This window comes from Aphelocoma coerulescens, chromosome 12 (assembly GCF_041296385.1).
Source record: "Aphelocoma coerulescens isolate FSJ_1873_10779 chromosome 12, UR_Acoe_1.0, whole genome shotgun sequence".
In the NCBI taxonomy this organism is placed as follows: domain Eukaryota; kingdom Metazoa; phylum Chordata; class Aves; order Passeriformes; family Corvidae; genus Aphelocoma; species Aphelocoma coerulescens.
In genome coordinates this window covers 21,287,358-21,308,295 of record NC_091026.1, presented here as the reverse complement: position 1 = coordinate 21,308,295, position 20,938 = coordinate 21,287,358, and the positions used below count along the sequence as shown (strand labels likewise).

The 20,938-nt window shown below is 48.2% G+C and overlaps 2 protein-coding genes across 5 annotated transcripts; one reads left to right on the top strand and one right to left on the bottom strand.

Annotated features, from left to right (window-relative positions):
* Positions 1 to 71: 71 nt before the first annotated feature.
* Positions 72 to 13,874, bottom strand: LOC138117829 (cullin-associated NEDD8-dissociated protein 1-like). 2 transcript variants are annotated; one of them, XM_069028413.1, is made up of 15 exons: positions 13,792 to 13,874; positions 11,524 to 11,667; positions 10,135 to 10,289; positions 9,599 to 9,722; positions 8,703 to 8,959; positions 7,996 to 8,101; positions 6,777 to 6,922; positions 6,322 to 6,614; positions 5,780 to 5,921; positions 3,685 to 5,190; positions 3,222 to 3,317; positions 2,358 to 2,527; positions 2,085 to 2,249; positions 1,642 to 1,749; positions 72 to 1,437 (listed from the first exon to the last, which is right to left on the bottom strand). In XM_069028413.1, the coding sequence occupies exons 1-15, from the start codon at positions 13,857 to 13,859 to the stop codon at positions 1,210 to 1,212; spliced, it is 3,708 nt and encodes a 1,235-aa protein (XP_068884514.1). In that variant the 5' UTR covers positions 13,860 to 13,874; the 3' UTR covers positions 72 to 1,209. The 2 variants fall into 2 exon arrangements, with proteins under 2 accessions (XP_068884514.1, XP_068884515.1); XM_069028414.1 differs by lacking the exon at positions 13,792 to 13,874 and adding an exon at positions 10,800 to 10,870 and having other exon boundaries at positions 11,524 to 11,613.
* On the top strand, positions 13,858 to 20,819 carry SEC13 (SEC13 homolog, nuclear pore and COPII coat complex component). 3 transcript variants are annotated; one of them, XM_069028417.1, is made up of 9 exons: positions 13,858 to 14,037; positions 14,505 to 14,549; positions 15,532 to 15,647; positions 16,083 to 16,234; positions 16,975 to 17,108; positions 17,905 to 18,038; positions 18,527 to 18,647; positions 19,445 to 19,591; positions 19,961 to 20,819. In XM_069028417.1, the coding sequence occupies exons 1-9, from the start codon at positions 13,858 to 13,860 to the stop codon at positions 20,069 to 20,071; spliced, it is 1,140 nt and encodes a 379-aa protein (XP_068884518.1). In that variant the 3' UTR covers positions 20,072 to 20,819. The 3 variants fall into 3 exon arrangements, with proteins under 3 accessions (XP_068884518.1, XP_068884516.1, XP_068884517.1); XM_069028415.1 differs by lacking the exon at positions 13,858 to 14,037 and adding an exon at positions 14,143 to 14,231; XM_069028416.1 differs by lacking the exon at positions 13,858 to 14,037 and adding an exon at positions 14,308 to 14,345.
* Positions 20,820 to 20,938: the final 119 nt, after the last annotated feature.

Below are 20,938 nucleotides of genomic sequence, written 5' to 3'. Positions count from 1 at the left end.
TCCCGGCTCTGCTGTTGGGGCACTCAAGGAGCAGTGTCATGGTGATGGTCAGTGATCTCAGGGCACACAGCTTCACAAGTATATTTTATTTTCTATACCACCCGGACAACAGACGTCCTTTCACACAGCACTATAAATACTATTCACATCAACCACTCTGTCAGAAGAGTAAGCACAGAGCAGTTCATGGCTAGAGCAATGTGTCATGATGGCCTCATCTTCTAGTTGGTTGTTAGAACCTTTGTCTCTTAAGGCATTTTCTCCTGCACAAAGGAGGATTTGAGCACAGCAGCTACTATGGACTGTGTGCTTGCACCCCTGGCTCCTGCCTGCCACCTCTGAGCCGTGTGACACATTGACCATCAGTGTTCCTGCACATGCCTGCTGCTGATCTGTGACAGGACCAGTAGACCCTTGCGGCTGGTGACACCAACACTGAGGTGCTCCAAGGAGAGAGAGAAGCCAGTGTTAGTGCAAAGTGAAGCTTAAAGCAGGGTTTGTCACTGAAACAGTCACTTATTATCCCTTGGGGAAGATGGTTGAGGTATTTTGCAGTCAAAACCATAAATATGGAAGCCAAGCAACAAAGCTTCGTATTTCCCAAATGCCAAACTGTGAAGCTCCAGGGAGGGTGGGGGTGTCGGGTAACCCCCCTGCCCTGTGCAGCCTCTGCAGCTTGGCAGGTGCAAGTCTCCTTTCCCAAAAGGCCTGTGGGATGAACCCATTAATAAAGACATGGCTTCCAGTTTTTAGCCATGTTATTTAGTGAAAACACTATTAATACATTCTTGGGCAATTTAAGGTAGAAAGTGCATGTGCAGTGATTAAAAAACCTTGGTACTGCAGTAAGGACTATTTGAGGAAGTAGTTTCCATTGCTCATGGGACCACAACTTCAATTGCTTTGGGCACCCCTTTAAACTTACTAAAAAGTGGGAATATTCATCTTCCAGCCCCTCACCTACATGAGGCTGTGTTCCCCTGATCTCAGGTCTCGTTCCAGTTCTGTGAGGTGTCTGATGCGAGTGCAGCTGGATCAAGCCAGCCATGTCCAGCTGTCACATTTCACACACCATCCCCAGTTTCTCCTGTGGCTGCCCAGGGACTTGGACTTGGCTGTGGCAGGAGAGCAGCTCAATTTGTTTCTCCCTGCCCAGCTGGTGTCTGGCTGGGGCATCCCAAGGGCAGGAGGGTGGTGGGGAAAAACATCTTAGCTCATGTCCATTGACTCCGAGGTGGGGAGGGAAGCAGAATCTTTCTGAATGCTCTCAAAAAGTGATGCCATTTCAGGACTGGATCTGATCTGGGATGAAAACTCGGCCATTGCTGGGCTTTTCTCCACCTCAGGGATGGTCAGGAGAGCAGCTACTGCCCGCATGGCCGAGCGCTTCAGCTCATCCTGCTTCTCAAACTCCTGCTTCACTGAACCAGCTTTCACCTGCAAATCCAAAGCCCCGTTTTCAGTTGGCATTTAGAAGAGTCCATACAGGCACAGAACCAACACAACAGCAAAGGCCAGCAGAATACTTTTCAGCCAGGAAGTGAGGGCAGCAGTGGCTCAGCAGCATTGAGGGAGAAGGCCAGGAACAGAGGCAGCTTCGGGCAGGACCCACCCCAGGCCCTTGCACGATCCTGCTCTTACCTTTGTGGAGCAGGTTGCCCGGAGGGGCTCGATCAGCCGCTCGAGCCGCTGCAGCACAGCGTTGGGGCAGAGTACCGAGAGCCGTGCCACCATGATGAACGTCAGCATCTGCGCAGGAGGGGAGGTAAACTGGTGTTGGTTCTCTGTGGCCCCGAGGCTCAGAGCTGGGCCCACTCTGCTGACAGGCCGAGCTGTAGCCACACCATGGGGAGTTCCTCTGCACTTTTGCAAGGGGCTCTGGTAAGAGCTTTGGTGGTACTGGAAACACACCCCTGGCAGCCAGTGGGCTGGAGCTGCAGCTGGCCCAGGTGTGCACCGTGCTGCAGGTGTCTGCAAAGGGCTGACAGCCCTGGGGACACTGCACTGCCTGGCCTGGGGCTGTGGGGATACACAGCCTGATTGCAGCCCAGAGAAAATTACATCAGTTAGGGCACAGCGCCTACCCGAATGTCGTAGTGATCCTTCAGCCCATCCTCCACATGGTTCAGGTAGTCATAGATGTCCAGCCGATCCAGGCAGCTTTCCAGCAGGGTGTACATGCACTCGAACGCGGCTTTCCTCACATCAAGGCCATCATCCACTGTGTGCTTGAATGGCCCCATCTCCACCTGAACCAAGACAAACAGTACAGATGTCACCAAAGAGCAGACAGAGCAACAGCTCCATCTCAGCTTCACAGGCCGCTGCGAGTGTGGCACACAGCCGAGCCCAGTTACCTCCCGAATGAGCTCCCTTCGGACTTTCGTTTCATTGTACAGGCTGGGTAGGACTGTATTCAGTAAATCCCGGATTAAAGAAGGCTTGTTGTGAGCAGCAGAATTAAACAGGGCTAAAGCCACACGGCGAACGTTGAGGTCTGGATCTTGCAGGGTTTGTAGGAAGTCACCTGTGGGATAAGAACACATCAGTCAGTCCTGCAGCCAACAGGCTGCAATGTTTTTGCAGCATTTTAAAAGTATATTGAGGTGTATTTCAGGGAGGCTGGTTATGAAAGCATTTATGGTAAAATAACTAGTGGCATGGTCTGTCAGAGCCATTTGAGATGCTTTCTCTCCCTCCATTTGGGATACAGTAAAGAAACACAACTATCCTGCATTTGGGCATAAAAACAAATGGTGTGACTCTAGCTACCTCGCCCTAAACTCAAATCAGAAGCTTTGTTATTCAAGGAAGTTGTGGGGGATTTTTCTTGCTCAGATCCCATCTGATCAAACGTCTCTGAAACAGAAGGCCCGGTTCTATAGAGCAGATCCATGTGTGGGCTCCCTGGACATCACACACTTCTCATGCAGGTTATATTTTTTTAAGATCCTTTTTGTGGGGTGCTGGAATTCTGAGTTTAAATGCAGAAGGAACTTAAGCATTCTAAAAAACAATGTAACATGCCCAAGAGCGAGGCATCAGTGCATTTAGCAAGGGACTCACAGTATGGTGTTGCTCTTTAATCCCAAAAGCTGAGAAACACGGATAAAAACTAACTGGACTAGATTAGGTTCATACAGGACTGGAAAATCGTTGAGCAGCTAACACCACCCAACCTCTCATGCTCCCAGCTCACACCGCTGTCCATACCAGCCTACCTATGCAGCCTTTCAGGAGAGTGTCGATGGGCTGAGGCTGGTCTGTAATCGTGAACTTGATGGCAGTAACCACAGTGCTCCGGGCATGTGGGGAGCCTGCAGTGAAGAGGGAAAGAAAAACTGAAAAATCAAGAGAGAAAATCACTGCTGTAACTCTCTAATACATATTCTGCCCTTGGTTCTGTTACACATGTTATAGAGATAAGGGAGTAGAGGATTCTTCTTATCAACTCTGTGTTTGAATCTGCTCCTGCACAATCTCCTTGCGTAGTCCCTGTTCCCAGCATCCTCCTGCTCTTGTGCAGACCAGTGCTCCTCTGATCCCCCTTGCACAGAGATCCATCTTGTTACCTGCTCTCCTCTCACCTGGCTTTGCTCCCTATTGTACCCACAAGCACTTTACAAGATGAATTTCCATCAAAAGGCAGCATTTCCCCGCTCTGGCCATTGCTCTACCCATTACCTGCTGACAGCTGTTTCCTCAGCCGGGGCAGCAGCTCAGCAGGGTTCACCAAAGTCAGCTTCCCCAGGCATTCCGCCACCACGTTGCGCGTCCCCTCCTCTGTGCACTCACAGTGCTTGAAGAGCAGAGCCCAGATATCCTCCACGTAAGGTGTGAGGCTGTCGGCTGGGGAGGAGCTGATGACCTCCTTCAGGGAGTGCAGCAGCAGGTACTGTCGCTTGGGCTGGCTTCCGATCTCCTTCAGCATGAAGGGCAGATACTCCTGCAGATTCCCAACACTGACGTTCCCCAGTGCGTAGGAGGCAGCAGATTTCACCTCTTCGCTGGGGGAAGCGAACGCTTCCAGGATGACGGTCCTGAGCTCCCTCTGAGCACTGAGGTTTGTGGTGCGGCCCACCTCTGCCAGGAAGAGGAAAGCCAGCACTTGAACAGCAGGGCTGGACTTGGGACTTTTCACATCCTGGACAAACTGGTTCACTGTTGCAGGGGCTTCCTTTGGGCAGGCTGAGGACAGGGCTGCCACGCACTTTGCGATGGAGTGATACGCCTGTTTGTGCAACGTCAGCGAGGCCCCGGCCGAACCCGAGGAGTAAACGGGTGCCGTCAGCTGCTTCATCAGCTCTGGGTAACCCATGGCAGCCATCTTTGTGAGGACCAGTGCCTGGAAGAAGTCAATGATGGCGTTCAGAGCCCCTCCTTGAAGCAAAGGTGAGTGGACAAGCTGGAAGATTTCAGCAAGGACAGAGCCGCTGATCTTGCAGAGGCAGGATGGATAAACCTTGGCCAAAGTCACGAGGAACATGATGGTCACCTGGGACACGTGCATGTCATTCTCGGTAATTAAGACAGGGAGCTCTGTTAGCACAGCCTCAATCATGGCAGGCTTGAGGCTGTCGCTGTAGTTCCTCACCAGGATGTCCAGAGCATTCAGAGTGCTCAGTTTCAAGGCACGTTGATTCTTTCTCAAGAAGGAAGCTAAAATGGGGAAACCTTCCCCTAGGATGGGTCTCAAATCTATTTTAAGTGGAGAACTAGCAATTAAGGTTAACGCTTTAACTGTTGTTAGTCTGGTGATTTCATTTTTGAGCCTTTCCAGAAATATCTTCAAGGTTGGCTGGAGGTCAGTGCTTAAATGGTCTCCCAAGTTGTAAATTATTTGTCCCATGCAGGAGATGGCACGTTCCTTCACCTCCTGGTCAATGTCAGCTGCCTTCAGCCGCTTCAGAGTACCAGGGAAAAGGTCCTTCACATAGGGCTTGGCATCAAAGGTGTAAGGTTTGTCCAAAGGCCTGATAACTTTCACAAGCTGCTGAGTCACCAGCAAAGCTTCTGATGTGATCTTATAAAAGGGGTCTCCAATACAGGTCACAATAGAAGGCAACAGGGTTCTGACATGAGGGTGAAATACCTCTGGCTGGTGGTTGCAGAGAAGGACGTAGAGGAAGGACAGCGTGTCGATCCGCATGTTGGAGGAGCTGGATTTATCCGCCAAGGAGAAAACAATACCTGTGCAGAAGAAAATATGATGATGTCATATTTTTCCCAAAGAAGGAGGTTCATGGATCTAGCCAGGGACAATCACAGGAGACTTTTCTCATATGCACTGTACAGTCACACCAAAAGCAAAGGCAGGACCTGAGCCTTCCAGCAGCAGGATGCTTCGTAAGCCCACAGGCCAGCGAACTCAGAGGAAAATGTGGTGGTGCAAATTAAAGAATCAGTCAATATAGAGATTTTTTTTAAATGCTACTGCATTTTGCCAAAGGAAATGGCATTTGTATTTCTGCTCTCAGTGTGATAACAGCACAATTCCAGCTCCTTTCAGAGGAGGCTGGAATAGGCCCTCCCAAAAGCATCTTGTCAGGGGACTGTGGAAATGAACTTGATGTTCTTATCCTGGCTTTCAGTGCGGAGGCCAGAATTAATGTGGGAGCTGTTCAGCACATCAGCACAGAGCACAGCTTCATGTGTATGTCCTAATGCTGAGCAGAATAATTCACAGGAATAAAACTGGAACACGCAGGCAAGGAGCACATATGTTCAGAATGGATTTTGCCAACCCTGCTCCTTCACCCCAAACCATAGAAAAGCTTACCAGGGATAAGTGCAGGTATATGATCTGCCAGGCAGCCAGGAAGAACACTGGCCAGTTCTGTCAGGAGGCTGAAACAACCCTGTCTTGATTTGATGCTCTTTTCTTTGAGCTGCTTGTGCAAGGCCTTGATAATGTTTGGAACCTGCAGTTTGGAGAAGCAAATAAGAAGGGGATATCTCAGTCATCTCAGCTGCTCTCAGAGGCTCACTCTGGTACATTTCTACCACAGTTTATTCAACAAGTTTCCCGAGCAACAGCTGCAGTAAGGCACCAGCCAGACACCTCACCTAGAAGCCTTGCCTCAGCCTGCACACACGTGCCAGTGGCTAGTGGAGGGGCAGTGCCAGCTGTACCCCAATGCTCCTGTGCTGTGCCAATACTCTTACCCCAGGAATGGCAGGAGACAGACAGTAAACAGCCAGCCCTCTGGATCTGGTGGCCTCTAGATCCTCTGCCCCAGGGCTCCATCAGCTAGCCACATTCTCAAGGCACCTACTTCTCATTGCTTTGTGACTTAACCCAGCCGCCACCTACTCACACACCTGGTTCTGAAGCATCGTCAGGGGAACATCATCCTTGCCAGAGGCATCGGAAGAGTGCAGCCAGCTCTGGGTGGGCAGTGTTTGCTTCAGCAAGGAGATGTAAGCATTGAAGATATCAGCTTTGACATTCTCTTCCCTCTCTTTGAACCTGCTTATCAAGGCTGGGGAGAGAGTTCTGTAGAAGTCCTGCAGGAGATCGTGCCTGCTGCTGACAATGGCCTCCAGGCACTTGGCCGCAGCCCTGCGGACCTTCCAGCTGATGTCGTCATCGTCGCTGTACTCATCGTCGCTTTCTAGAAACAACACAAGGGAAAACAAGGTGCAGCATTATGAGAAAACTGGAGCTAAAGGATCACTTGATCCTCAGAGCTGCCCTCTCCAGGAGGAGAAAGCAGGAAGGGGAGAAATGTTAACCCCGTGTTCTGCTGAGCACAGCCATCCTCACAAGCAGGCACCTTGCTCTTCATCCTCCCCATTTTCAGTTTCCATCATCTCTTCCTCTTCCTCCTCATTATCATAGTTGTAGTTTGGGTCAAAGGTAATGTACTTCAAACATAGTGCCATCACACTCGAGATGTGAGGATCCATTTCCTTTGGGCACCTATAACAAATGAAAATTTTAAGAGGTAATCAGAGACTAAGCTGTTTTAAATATCCAAGTAATATTAATCTCAAAAGGATCCCAAAGGGCTTCACAGACCATGTGAAGATTTTGATAACATGAATTAAACCAAAGATGCTCCTTCCTGCTGTGCATGAAGCAAGGCCACATTCCCCTATGGGAGGATGCAGTAATTTTTATAAGGACAAATAAATAAATCAATTGCCTTCACCCTGTTGGGAGGAATGAGTTAAAACCAGAAGATTTGGAGAGGAGGAGGGAATAGTTTTGCTCAAAGTGACCTTGCAGCTGGGAATGCTAAAGATGTCAGTGTGGGAAAACACCATTTATTATACCTAATGTTGTTCACCCTCTGTATGTTTTCAGAAGTACAATTCCTGTGGAGAGGTAACACACTCTCACAAACATGCACGAAGCCTTTTGTTAGTGAGGCAGGCAGTGAGCCCCCTTGCCCTTTTCTCAGGATGAACTAAGCCAAACAGAGCCGGTGTCCCCACGTGTCTCTGTCGCCCGGCGTTATTAGCAAGGTAATGAAATAAACCTACTGCTGGCATTTCAGCTGTGGTTTGATGGTTGCCCTTGGTTACCTGTGTGTGTCAGTTCACACATACACACCCTCGCTGAATCCTCCCTTCCTGAGAGAACACCTCAGCAGCTCTGCAGGGCTCTTTTTCCAAGCAGTAAATATTTGACCAAACAACAGGAGAGCTGCAGCTCAGCAGCTCTTCTGCCCAACCCCCTTGCCTGCCTCCAGCTCCCTCCATGCACCAGGAGTGAGGCAGCTCCCTCTGGCTAAAGAACACTCCATGGACAAGGAAAACTCCCACTCCTGCAAAACCAATATAGAAGGACAGCCTCACATGCTGAGGTAAAGCAGCTCATAATTCCAGTCCAACCCTGCATATGCAGAAGAGGTTTCATATGTGAACTGTCTTCCCAACAGGAATGCATGCAGGAAGGCCCTCCTTTGAGGACACTGAATGTATGGATATTTACACCAGGAAGACACAGATGCACTGGATGGTGCAGAGGCATTCCCCAAGGGGACACACCTTCTCACAAAGGACTCGAAGGCCTGGAAACAGTACTCCCGCAGCTCATCATCATCCACGTTACTGTACTGAACAATCAGAGGAATTATCTTCTCCAGGTGTTCTCCTGGGAAAGACAAAGCAAGCAGCAGTGAAAAACCATCCCAGCCTTCACTCACCTGGGTAGCTGACAGCTCAGCCCCCTGCCACTTCCTTCCTGTGCCTGCCTCGTAGAGCATTCCTGCCCCGACCTCATGGGCAAGGAGCCAGCAGCCCACCAAAACCAGCTGTGCTGGTTTTCAGCAGCCGATCCCTGCTCCCTGTTTGCAGCCCCTTGTTGGCATTTCAGTCACAGGAAGAGCTCTGATTAGAGATCTCTTAGGATCTGATCTCAACTCTGGCAGGTCTTTTAGACAAGTAATACAATATGCTGCCATGCACTTCTCCTGTCATTTAAAAGGGGGTGAATCCACTGACCTAGATCATAGAGGTGTTAATTCAAACCAGGGAAGTGCTGCAAGATCTTGAGGAGAATTCACTAGCAAAGGGCAGCCAGAGAGATACTCTGGTGTTTCCTCCCTTCCAAGTGGAGATCAGAGAACCAGGCCAGAACCATAGAGGGGATCACAAGCACAAGTCACTAATACATTAAGAACAGTGACCACTAAGAGGAGCTGCTCTAAAATGCATGTACATTTCCCAGCATCATTTCAAGCTGCTCATTCTACCTATGCGGTGCCCAGCCTGCCTGCTGATGCCAGCCACACACTGAATGTACGTCCTGGTGGTAGACGTAGACTCGTTCCTCTTCAGCTCTGCCAGCAGATGCTCTGTAAGCTCTGAGAAGATGTTTCCACTGCAGGTCAAGACCAGGTGCCCCAAGGCAACGATGGCCCGTTTACGTACTGCCAGCCTGGGGCTCGTCAGCTGGGGCAGCAGGCAGGTCAGGATGGAGGAATGGAACGAGTAGAGTGTTCCTCCCAACCTGCAGTGAACAGAACGAGGCAGAAGGTGAAAGCCAAAAGCTCAGAAAAAAGCCCTCTTGGCAGCAACAAATCTAAAAATCCTTCAGCTATGGAGACTTCATGTGCATTATGGGGACGGGGGGAAAAGGGTGGGTTTGTCATTTTGGTCTGAACACTGACTTGGTCTGTAAAACACAGGGAGAAGTTATTTGTCTCCATCATGGAGGAGTTTTTGACTGTGTCCTTCTGGATGACCCAAGGGTGTGCTAATAATTTCTTGCATGCAGATGACATATGACACTGTCACTCTGACTTATGCAACAAGAGGCAGCCAGGAAAAGAAAAAAAGCATATGTGATGGGCTCATAGGCTAAAAAAAACCTCCCTGCTTTGCCCTCACCCTTCCATGTTTGTGTGAGCTACGCTTCTGTGGGATCCATCACCAGAGGCATGGCCATTCCCAAGCACAGAAAGGCTTGACATGTTATCTCTCATCCCTGCTGGGGACCTGCTCTATTCAGATATTCCCTAGGAGCAGCCAACCAAATCCTGTGGTTTTAAGTCCCAGTAATAGGATTAGGGAAGTAAAGAAATCAAAGGCAGACACATCCCTGCAGCCCCCTGCCATGCACAGCTGCCAGAAGGAAATCCTCTGGTACCTGCTCAGCATATCTGACAGGATGTCAAGAGCTTCCAGCTGCACGGACACATCCTCCTGCTTGCCAATGGCTCCTGTCAGCTGGGCTGTGATCTTTTTGCACACATTTGCTGTCATGGTAGAACCTGCAAGAGAGATATTTTTCCCTGATGTCAGTAAACAAGGAATCTTTTTGCTGCTAGGAACCATTCCTTCCCTTTTTGAAAAAAGAAATCACCACTGGGAGGTCTAATCAGGACAGATTCATGAGATGGCTGCAGAGGAAAATCCTATTGCTGGGAGCCTCAGGCAACCCCTGAAAAGCTGATGCACTTTTGGGATACACAGTTCAAAATACAGCTCAAGTTTTCATTTCATTCCATCTTTCATCACACTGGTATCTCAGCTCTACCATCTCTCCTCCTGATTTCACTAATTGTCCTCTGGCAGGTGAGTAAAGAATTGGTAACTTTTCGGCTCTGAACTCTATGTTTTCCCCCACTGGCCAAAGGCTGGGACTCCCTGTTCCTCAGTGACAAATGGGGACAGACAGTGTACCTGTGGAGGCTGGTGGCAGCTCAGAAATAACTGTTTTGAGGCCGATGCTGGAGATATCTCGCAGCTGCTCCTTGTCTGACAGCATGTTCGTACAGAGCGTATCCACGATGGTCTCCACCTGGTACTCCTTCACTTTGCCAACCAGTGGGCCCAGGCTGTGGGAGGAGAAGCCAGTCAGGATAAAGGGCCTAATCCAACTGCCCAATCCAACTTCAAACCATCACATTGCTCCTTCTTAGAGATCCTGGCCACCTATCTGGGAAAGGCTGACATGCTCTAAGCACCTCCTTAAGCACAGAAAGGAAATATTCCTGGTTCCATATTGAGGCCTCCTCATTATCACACTCTGGATGGATGAGAGATTGCAATAAGTATGGAGTTACTGCAGATACAACCAGAGATAAACAGGCAAAGAAGTTAAGAAGTTGGTCCTCTGCTCAGTGCCCAACTGTTTTGCTTTAAAACCCAGAATAAACCAACCCAAAGCAGGCAGAGACAGGAGCAGGGCCAAAAAAGTCAGAACAGTGGGAATCAAAAAGAAAGGGCCAAAGATAACAGGGAAAGAACAGGGATAGAAGCAGCATGTGGTTGAAAAGAAGGGAATATGAATAGGATCCACAGCAGGAGAAAATAGAGGAACCCAAAGTTGTCTTTAAATGGCCCACCTTTCTGGAGCCCTGGGGTGAACTGAGCCATTCAATGGCATTTCTAGACTGAACACTCCCACTTAGCCATGCTGAGGAAAGAGATGGGAAAGAACATGTCAGCAGCAGGATCCCTTTATCAGAGGATTCACCAATAGAGGAACTTTCTGCTTTTGTTCATTTGGATTAAAAAAATATGGGAATGGTCAAAGACAAAGCAACAGCACAGGCTGCACTCAGAACCAAGGCAGGGAAAAATCCAAATGCATTATAAAGTTCAATGAAAACACCCTTGAAGAAAAGGATTTGGACCTGAAATTAAAACACCATAAGGTCTGTACACGTTTAGTACCACTGCTGTCAAAGACAGAACCATGGAGAAATTCAGCACTGGATTTCAAAGCCTGAGAGAGGCCAAGAGCTCGATGACCAAAATTTTAAATTGTGCTTCTCCCTGAAGAAATAAAATCTTAGGGATGTGCTTTCCATGTGGTAAGCATGTTTGTGACAGCAACACTGAAGTACTTCCAAAATCATCTCTTGATGCTACAAAGGTATCTGTGTGCTCACCCCTTGTGAGTGCCTGCAAAGAAAAAAGTGCAGTGCCTGGCAAAAGAGGGCAAACTGCCTTGCAAAGGAGGTTTGAGGGACGTGTCAAGGGCCAGGCTCCACTCTCACACACTCTGCAGTCTGTGATGGCTTTACTAGTGCCAGGGAACATGGCTATTACTGTCCAGGCTCTTACCACTTGACAGCAAGGTTCTGTACTTCCCCATTTTTGTCCTCCAGCAATTTCAAAAGCATTTTCACAACTTTTTTCTCACTGTCTTCATCTAGCTTTATGGAATCTTTCTGCAGTTCCATCATCAGGTCGTTGGTGGCCATAAACCTGAAAGGACACAGGGCAAAAAGTGGATTGGCTGATGTACAGACACAAATGCATCACCTTTGCATCACCTGGGACAGAACTTGGCAATTGGTGCTTGTATGAAAACACACTACCAAAAAGTAATGTACAACACTGTCCTGAAGAAAAAGGAAAATCACTACTGTCTTACAAGTAGATAACTACCTAACAGGGGTTAGGTAAACAAAAACTCTAAAAGTGGCACTTAGCATGTGTATTTTTTCTCAGCGACTAAATGAAGATGGTTAACTATACTAGAAAAAAATAATGATGACTTTTCACCAATTGCGTGGCCTAGGAAAAGCAGTCTGGGGTCTAAGGATGCACCTAGCTCTGTTCTTTCTGGCTAACCTAGCACCGATGGTATGACTCCACATATGGACAAGGCCTATCACTTTCAAAAATGAAAAATAAAGTCATGACTCCATGCAAACTACACCTCAGAAGTGCACTAGGCTTTATTTAGATTGCTGTGAGAAAAAACAATCAAATATTTATCACTCCAGATTAGAAAGGAAAACAAAGACCCAACTGACAGTTTTCTAACAGGGACAAAATGGATATTGAGAAATTCTGGAATCGGTTTTCCTGGGAGCAGGAAGTGCAAAAGGTGCTGGTATAGGAGTCTGAGGTTCTAAGAAACCTCAATGTGGCTATCGTGTATTAGCTGCTTTCTAATGTTAGCCCTGCACAGAATGGATGTCTAACAGGAACCACAAAGTCCTTCTCTCTTGTTACAAAATGACAGCTCCTTTTTAAATTAGGCTCTGATGTCACTCATTCAGCACATAAGATCTCTCATGTACAGGTCATCGTTCAATCTGCAAGCCCATTCCTGAGCAGCAATGAGGTACGTCTGGAACGAGGGACTGCTGTGGTGTTCCATAGCCAGCCCGAAATCCAGAGTGAGAAAACAGCAGTAATGTGCCCTAAAGATGTTAACATGCAATCTATTTCTGATTCTACAAGAGCTCTTCAGCTGCACTCTGCAGTTCAATGTCTGTGTTGAACCAGCATGACCAATTATGGCCACAGGCTGAACAGAGCCTTCTGCGGCAACACATCCAGCTTTGGACTTGCTGCCTGCTGCCATCCTGCCCCAGGACCTTGGGATCTCACAAACAGATCCATCTGTGAGGGGGGAGCAAGAGAAACTTGGTCCTTTAACTGGTCATGTTTGGCCATGTGCTGGGAGGAAATGGCCCTGCAATACCTCTGTGACATGACGTGTTGGGCACATCTAGTTTGGAGTGTTAATTGTAAATTCTTTGAACAAACTGTTTGTACAACTACTCCATCACTGACTTCTTTATAAAATACCTATTTTGACATCTGAGAACATCAGCAGCTTCTACAAAAATCAACCTACTTTTAAGCTATTACTAAACCCTCTCTTGGACCTCAAAATACCAAGTCTGGCCCAAACATTACCTTCCAGGTTGGTACTGAAAGAACAATATGCTCAGGAATGAAACCTTTCATACATGTCAGTTTTAATTACTTTTTATAGACTGCCTTACACATCGAGCCACCTGCCTAACCCTAAAACGACGCCAACTTTCTGCCGACATAAACAAAGAAATAAAAGCATCTCAGTCCTGTTAGAGAGGCACATTCCCCCACCACACAGAAAAAGTTCTCAGAGCAGCCTGAGCAGAGCCAGTATGTGCAGCATCCGTCACCCGAGGACATGGAGGTCTACTCAACCCTTTTAATGCACTGACTATCTCACAAATTATCAAAACAAATTAGAGGCATTTCTGCTACGATGTTCTTCATTCACAAAAAAAAAAAAACAAACCAACTTGAAGTCCAGCAGTCAAGACTCTTATTCCCCTTCCACTTTCATCAAGCAGCAATCTAGGCAAGGAGGGGAACACCGCTGGCTTCTCTACCTTCCCCCCTCAGCTAGGACAAGCTAGTCGGCTTGAAACCGTGTCAGTAAAACTGATCCAAATCTCAGGCCTCCTGCACACCCGCTCCTGGCGCGGAGGGACCCCCGGTGAGAAGGGGCCCCTCTGGGCAGCCCCCTCCTCCCAGGGCCCCGAGGCGCCGTTCGCGGGTGGCTGCCGCCCGCAGGGCCCGGCCCGTGCCGCGGTGCCACACCTGAAGTCCTTGTCGGTGGAGGTCATCTTCTCCAGCAGGCTGGAGATATGGTAGGAGACGCTGGCCATGGCGGAGCCCGGCTCTGCGGCGCCCGGGTCGCCGCCCGCTCCGTTTCGTGCCGGGCGGCCCCAAGGCGGCGGGAGGAGCCGGGCGAGACGGCTTTGGGGGCCGGGGCGGCGGTCCCTGCCGACGAAGGGTTCTGTCCGGGCCCAGCCGGTGCCTCTGCCCGTGCCCGAGGCCGGACAGGTCAATCCCCGCTCCCGCCCCTCGCCCTCTCCCTGCCCAGCGAAGGCACTGGCCGCCCCCGGAACCCGGCACGAGCGGAACGTCGTCGCAGGCGGGCGGGGCGCGGCGGGACCGGTTGTGCGCGGGACCGCCGTGCCACGTCTGAGTGCGGGCAGAGGCCGGGCCGGGAGTAGCGCGGGGCCGCCGCCGCCATGGTGAGGCGGGGGTGAACGGGGACCGCCCCGGGACCGGAGCCGGGGGGTCCGGAGCAGGAGGGAGCGGGGGCGAGGAACCGGCGGCGTCCCGGTGCAGGGCCCGAGCGCAGCCGGGTGCGGCCTCCCGTCGCGGCCCGGGCAGCCCGGGGCACGGCACAGGGGGCACCGGGCCCAGCCGCTGCCCCCATCCGGGCGGCCGGAGATGGCCTGGGGCTCCAGGGGCCGCGGCCGCGCTTTGGTGCGCTGAGCTCGTTCTGTTCCTTCTCCCCGCAGGTCTCGGTCATTAACACCGTGGACACGTCCCACGAGGACATGATTGTAAGTGTGCCGGGGAGCTGCTCCGCCCGATCCGGTGGCTGCTGTAACAGAGCTGCTCTGGGGCTCTCTGTGAGCAGGGAGGGCGGCATGTAGGTGCCCGTGTAAGAGGACGCTCGTGGGGTGTTGGATGCAGAATGCTGTCTGAAATCCTGATCTTGCCATTTTATACTGGGTGGAGAGGAAAACTTGGCTCGGAGGGAAGGGGAGTTGATGCAAAATCTTAATTTTCATGTGCGGGCTTGTTTTTGCCGGTGTCTGTGAAGTAATAGATACATGTATATATTTACTAGTACAGAACTTCAACTGATAAAACTGGTTTTCCTTTACATGGATCTTTCTGGGAGCAGATGTATTAGTGTGGGTAGGAAGAAAGGTTTCAAAGTAATTTGTAGAAGGAAGGAGCCCAGTTAGGTGAGCCTAGTTCTTCAGGAAGAATTTCTTCACAGAAAAGACTATCAAGCATTGGAAGGGGCTGCCTAGGGAGGTGGTGGAGTCACCATCCCTGAAGGTGTTCAGGAAATGACTGATGTGGTACTCTGTGCTCTGGTCTAGTATCAAGTTATAATCGGTCAAAGGTTGGACTCAATGACCTTGCAGGTCTTTTTCAACCTTAAAGATTCTGTGGTTTGGTGATGATGAAGTTTCAAACATAATTTAGAGCAGTACTAGTACACCCACTTTACATTTTAAGAAACAAAAATACATAACTGGTCACTGCTTTGTAGTCAGCAGCCTGAATTCCCTCTCATGAAAATCCTCTGGGTTGCTGCTCAGTCAGAATTCCCTGGATTCCTCTGTGTAACATTTACATAGTGATTGAAGAAGCAGCTGGGGAAACACATTGCTTATGTGGCATGTCTGGACTGTTTAAAACCGTTCTTTTGACCCTGCCACGTAGGGCCTGGTGCGGCTGTGCTGCAGTGCAGTCAGTCACCAGGCCAAGCTCGCCATGCTGAGCGCAGCTCTCCCTCCCTTCTTGCAGCACGATGCACAGATGGATTACTACGGCACGCGCCTGGCGACCTGCTCCTCGGACCGATCCGTGAAGATCTTCGACGTCCGGAATGGAGGGCAGATCCTCATTGCAGACCTGAGGGGGTGAGATGTCACAACAGGAGAGGTTAATCAGGGCAAACTCCTAATGCTTTGTCCTTTTACCCTTGGGCAGCACAAAGTGCAGGTTGAACTCCAGGGTGAACTCCTCCAAGATTGTGCTGAACAACTTCCCAGAGCTGGGGCGGGGACAGAGCCCCAGTGGGAAACACAGTGGGGATTGGTCATTTGTTTAGTACATTACACCTGTGATTTTCAAGAAGTAAAATACACTAATACAAGAATAAACATTTGGAATTGTTTTCTATGACAGTGAGAGCCCTGTGTCAGGGCACTAACACTGCCATCTTAGCATTACCCATTCCTCATGTCAGGGTGCTAATCCCTCCCAGAACAGTGATTCCCAACAGTGATGCTGTGAGGCAGCTGCAGCTGGAAGGGGTTTTTCTCGGCTTTTCCAAATGCTGTTGTTTCTTGCAGGCACGAAGGTCCCGTGTGGCAGGTTGCCTGGGCTCATCCTATGTATGGGAATATCTTGGCTTCCTGTTCCTATGACAGGAAGGTTATTATCTGGAAGGAAGAAAATGGCACGTGGGAAAAGACCTATGAGTACACGGGACATGATTCCTCAGGTATGGAGGGTTGGACTATGGAGCTGGGAATGGAGACTGGGGAGATGAGGGAATTTGGGTAAGGCTGGATTAAATCTGTTAGTGTTAAGGAAGAAAGCCTCTTTCAAACTGAAGAGAGTAAATCTGTTCAGCACTAACAGGACATTTCCCTAAGGTTGTATTGCAGATAACAATAATAATAATAATTGTATACAGATAACCCTCTGTCCTGATTCACACCACATTTCCATAGGTGTCGTTATACAAATAAAACAGCTTTCAAATAAAGATGGCAGGGAGCTGAATTATTGAGGAAAATACTGTCTGTTTCCAGTAAGAAAAACTACATTTATCATGCTGTATTTTGTTTTAAAATGGAAACTGTTGTGTTCAGATGATTTGCCCTCCCAATGCAGATCTGAAGTCTCCAGCTTTGCTGGGTTTCTGATCTGTACTTTAAATCCTCTGCCTGCCATTCACTTCTCGTTCTAATCAGTGATGCTCCTTGCTGTTGTCAAGAGTTTTTAACCTCATTAAGAGTGCTAGGTTGGTGTTCTCATTCTAATAAGGTGCCAAAAATAAAGGCAGTTTCTGTCATTCAGTAAACAATGCTATTGGCTGGCTTTTGCTGAAATTTGACGCATTCTCAACTTTCAAAGCCACTTGCTTTTGGTGACTATGCCTCTGATACCAGTCAGTGAATTGGTCAGTCAGTTTTAGGTAGTCCCTGTGTGTAATCTGGTCTGTCTTGCCCTTCCCAGTGAATTCTGTCTGCTGGGCACCACACGACTATGGACTGATCCTGGCCTGTGGGAGCTCTGATGGAGCCATTTCCTTGTTGAGCTACACGGGTGATGGGCAGTGGGAAGTCAAAAAGATCAGCAATGCACACACGGTGAGTCGGGTTCTTTGGAGCAGCCCAGAGTTCCCAGAGCGACAGATAACACTGAGGTGATGCCTCAAAGAGTTGGCTAGATAAATACTGAAAGGCAAAGAAATTATGTGAAACATCAGAACCAAGAATAGTTTAAGTTCATCCAGAGTAGGCAGGTATACTTGTTAGTCACTAAAATAAAGTGGAAATAAGATGAAGTTCACTTAACAGCACTGGCAATGCCTGTCTCTCGTGCATTACTGTTAAACACAGTGCTGAAAGTTACCTAGTAAGAAGTGGCCTTAGTCCTAAGAATACCTGCACCAGCTGAATAAACAAGCTGGAGAAACTGCAGGACTCCTGTTCTTCCCAAAATTGTGGAGATTTTTGTTTAAGCAGAACATAATAAGTTAATGGCAGTGGCCCCCAGTAGAAGGAAATTTGGCTTAGGACCAAAGGTTCCTTCTACTCCTGCTTTCCTAAATACTAGCAACTGTGTGTGCCTTGTGTCTTTGCAGTTTCCGTCTCTGTCTCTCCTATTTACCCATCCAAGATGAACTATTTTGTGTGCAAATACCCTTAGCTACCTCAGGCTTTCTGAGTAAGTACCTTAGTGAGATTAGGCTGCATCTGGATTTCTTATTCATCCGATATTCATCCAGAATTGTGCAAGACTTCAGTTTTTCTGAGATGGGCTTATTCTTCACTCCCAATAAGAGAGCATGCTACGTGTTCTTCACCCCCTCAGCAGCCTTTATTTATTTATTTAGTTAATTAAAGTAAGCAACTTTTAACAGTGATGTTTTTCATTAACTAGATTGGATGTAATGCAGTTAGCTGGGCTCCTGCTGTTGTACCAGGGAGCCTTATAGAACAACCTTCCGGTCAGAAGCCAAACTACATCAAACGATTTGCATCTGGTGGCTGTGACAACCTGGTCAAGATCTGGAAGTAAGTGCCCTGTTGCCAGATAAAACCTGACACTCTAGGCTTTGAGTGTCCCTGTTAGTATCTCAAGTAATATTTTCAGCATCCCTATTGTATAATTTTTGAATTACTGTTTTAGAGAAGTGTTTTAAAAATGGAAACTTAGTGGTGCACAGTATCTCCCATGATTCTTGCAGTTTATGCCAGCCCTGTGTGATCTTGTCTCCAAGGGTGGCTTTTTAATGGTCTTTGGTTACCTCTGTCAACTTGGGCAATAGCAGATTTCTGACAGTAACTGAAGGTCAGAACCTCCTTGCCTGTGCTGCTTTGTGTCCCCTGGAAGGGATTTTGTCAGTTCAAGCCATAGAGATTTTTGGAGAAGTGGGAAACACTTGTGCTTGGTATTGTCTGGATGAACAATACAAAGTCTGAAAGCTACAATCCAAGGCCTTCCTAGGCAGGGGATGAGTAATGCTGCCGCTACCCTTCTGACTATATAGTTGTGTTTTCAGGGAAGAAGACGGTCAGTGGAAAGAAGAGCAGAAGCTGGAGGCTCACAGTGACTGGGTGCGAGACGTGGCCTGGGCTCCATCCATAGGTTTGCCAACCAGCACCATTGCTAGCTGCTCACAGGTGAGGGTTCTTTGGAGCGACAGAGGCAGGCGCTTGGTGCGCTCACTTCCGTGTGCTTCCTTCCCTGTTTCTCTAGTAAAGGAATTGTAAGGATAGAGCTGCTCTAACAGGTCCTCTTGGCAGTCCTTTGCTATATCTGGGTCTCTGCATAAGAGCCTTTGATTCCTGTTCCTCCCAAACTCAGAAGCCCAATTAGAAGCATTTCTGGACAAATGTTTATGTGTGTGGGCTTCTGTACCAAAGACTGGCTTCTGTTTTGAAAACCATGAGCAGGATGGTCTCACTAGGAGGAAGACCTTCCAACTAATGTCGTATTTTAGTGTTTCAGGATCAAATTCACTGAACTTCCTTCTAAAAATACTGTCTGCTAATAACTGCCATTCTTAATCAGCTTTGATGTCCTCAGCTTTCATATTGGCTGTTGTGTTCTTGCTGCTAATCTGTAAATGCTTTTTTTTTTTTTTTTTTTAATATCAAGAAGACTTCTTAGTGAGCTCCTGCCATGTGACTGGAAAACAAAATTTCATTTTGGGGAAGTATTTCAGCTGATACATATGTATTTTGGGGGCTTTTCTCTGGTATTTGCAAGTCATTGTTGGTAGTTTTTTTCATCAGAACTGTACTCTTGCCTTGCGTTTATACATAGCAAGGAAACAGCCCCCTTGCTATGCTGAGCACAAATCCATGCAGACACATCAAGGGGTGGTATCTGAGCTGTGATTTGGAAGTGTAGCTCCAAGGGCAAATCAGGGTTATGTTTCCTATGCCCAGACAGCTTGGTCTCTGTGCTTTTGCAGGATGGCCGAGTGTTTATCTGGACGTGTGATGATGCCTCTGGAAACTCCTGGTCGCCAAAGCTGCTGCACAAGTTCAATGATGTCGTCTGGCATGTGAGCTGGTCCATCACTGCCAATATCCTTGCAGTGTCTGGAGGAGACAACAAAGTGAGTACTGCTGCCTTGGCTTTTGCTGCTGTGTGCCCTGTTTCCAGAGGAGCTGAAATGAGACAGGCTGTTGTCATTTGTTTAATGCATGGCTGTCGTAGAATCTCCTTTGCTGCAGTGGGGACATTTTTTCTTCTGATTTATCAAGAGGGCAGGAAGACCCTAACCTTTGGAAAACTACATGCACTGCATTCTGAGTCCTTACTGGAGGGCAGAAATGCAGGCTGAACTTGATTTTGTGGGGTACTGACAATTCACATACTCTGCTCATATGAATGCAGGCTATCACCAAAGCAGTGCTGTGGTAGCTACAAGAAAAGGGGAGACAGGATGTGTTTAAAGCTGAAAGCTGTTCCTCCTGTTTTTGAGGTGACACTGTGGAAGGAGTCGGTGGACGGACTGTGGGCGTGTATCAGCGACGTGAACAAGGGCCAAGGAGGGGTGTCTGCTGTGATAGAAGGGCAGCAGAATGAGCAGTGATGCACAACGGAGTACTCCAGCTGCAACAAGTGATCACTGTCCCTAATTTGCAGTGTGTCTTTAGCTGGATGAGAACTGATTTTATCTAAACTGGACAAGAACATGGGAAACAATTATCCAATTTTATGAGCACTCTAAAACTATTACTGGGAGGCTACAATATGTTGATAATCAGCCTTAATTGACATTCCCTTAAAGTAAACAGTATAGCCAAGTACTGTGCTTGATACTACTCCTTGATACTGTAAGAATTGTTCCCTGCTTTTCTGGTTCAGGGGTCAAATTTGATTGGATGTGCTGTGCTCAGAGTTCAAGCACTTGAACAGAACGGGGGAAGCTGTTAAAATGATGAGGTGTGAACTCTTTTATGCAAGGGCACAAATACTCTGTGCCCTCAAGGGCCAGAACTTTGCTTCAAGTGAGGGAAAGGGCTGGTGGTGGAGTTCTCGGGTTAGCTGGTAGTGTGCTAGCTAGCCCTGCTGGTAACAGTGATGTTGTACTTGTGTCTTTCTGAAAATAATGTGCTTGGCCACGTGAAAGTCTCTGCTTTCTTGAAGATGAAAAGGAGTAGTGGAATGCATATGTCTTCTGCTTTACAGTAATTTCAAACTTGGTTATTTCACCAACATCAATAAATCAGACCATGGTTTGAAGGTTTATTTTTTTAGTCACACTTCTGTACTGTACCTCTGTTGTTTGGATTTTTTTTTGTTGAGATACCAACAGAATAAAGTCCTATTGGTTAAAACTTGGTGTGCTGTATTAAATAATCTTTTCACAGGGACCTGATCAAGGCAGTCTACAGTCTGTCTTCAGCCAAGCCACAGTCACATCTTCCCATCCATGGAATTAGCTTTGCAAGAGCTT

Coding starts and splice junctions, on each gene's coding strand:
- SEC13 (XM_069028417.1), top strand. CDS start 13,858: ATGGCGGAGCCCGGCTCTGCGGCGCCCGGGTCGCCGCCCGCTCCGTTT. Junction 14,038..14,504: donor CCGTGCCCGAGGCCGGACAG/GTCAATCCCCGC, acceptor TTCTCCCCGCAG/GTCTCGGTCATTAACACCGT. Junction 15,648..16,082: donor CTCATTGCAGACCTGAGGGG/GTGAGATGTCAC, acceptor TGTTTCTTGCAG/GCACGAAGGTCCCGTGTGGC.
- LOC138117829 (XM_069028413.1), bottom strand. CDS start 13,859: ATGGCCAGCGTCTCCTACCATATCTCCAGCCTGCTGGAGAAGATGACC. Junction 10,290..11,523: donor CAGAACCTTGCTGTCAAGTG/GTAAGAGCCTGG, acceptor CTCCTCCCACAG/CCTGGGCCCACTGGTTGGCA. Junction 2,528..3,221: donor TCTCCTGAAAGGCTGCATAG/GTAGGCTGGTAT, acceptor CTTATCCCACAG/GTGACTTCCTACAAACCCTG.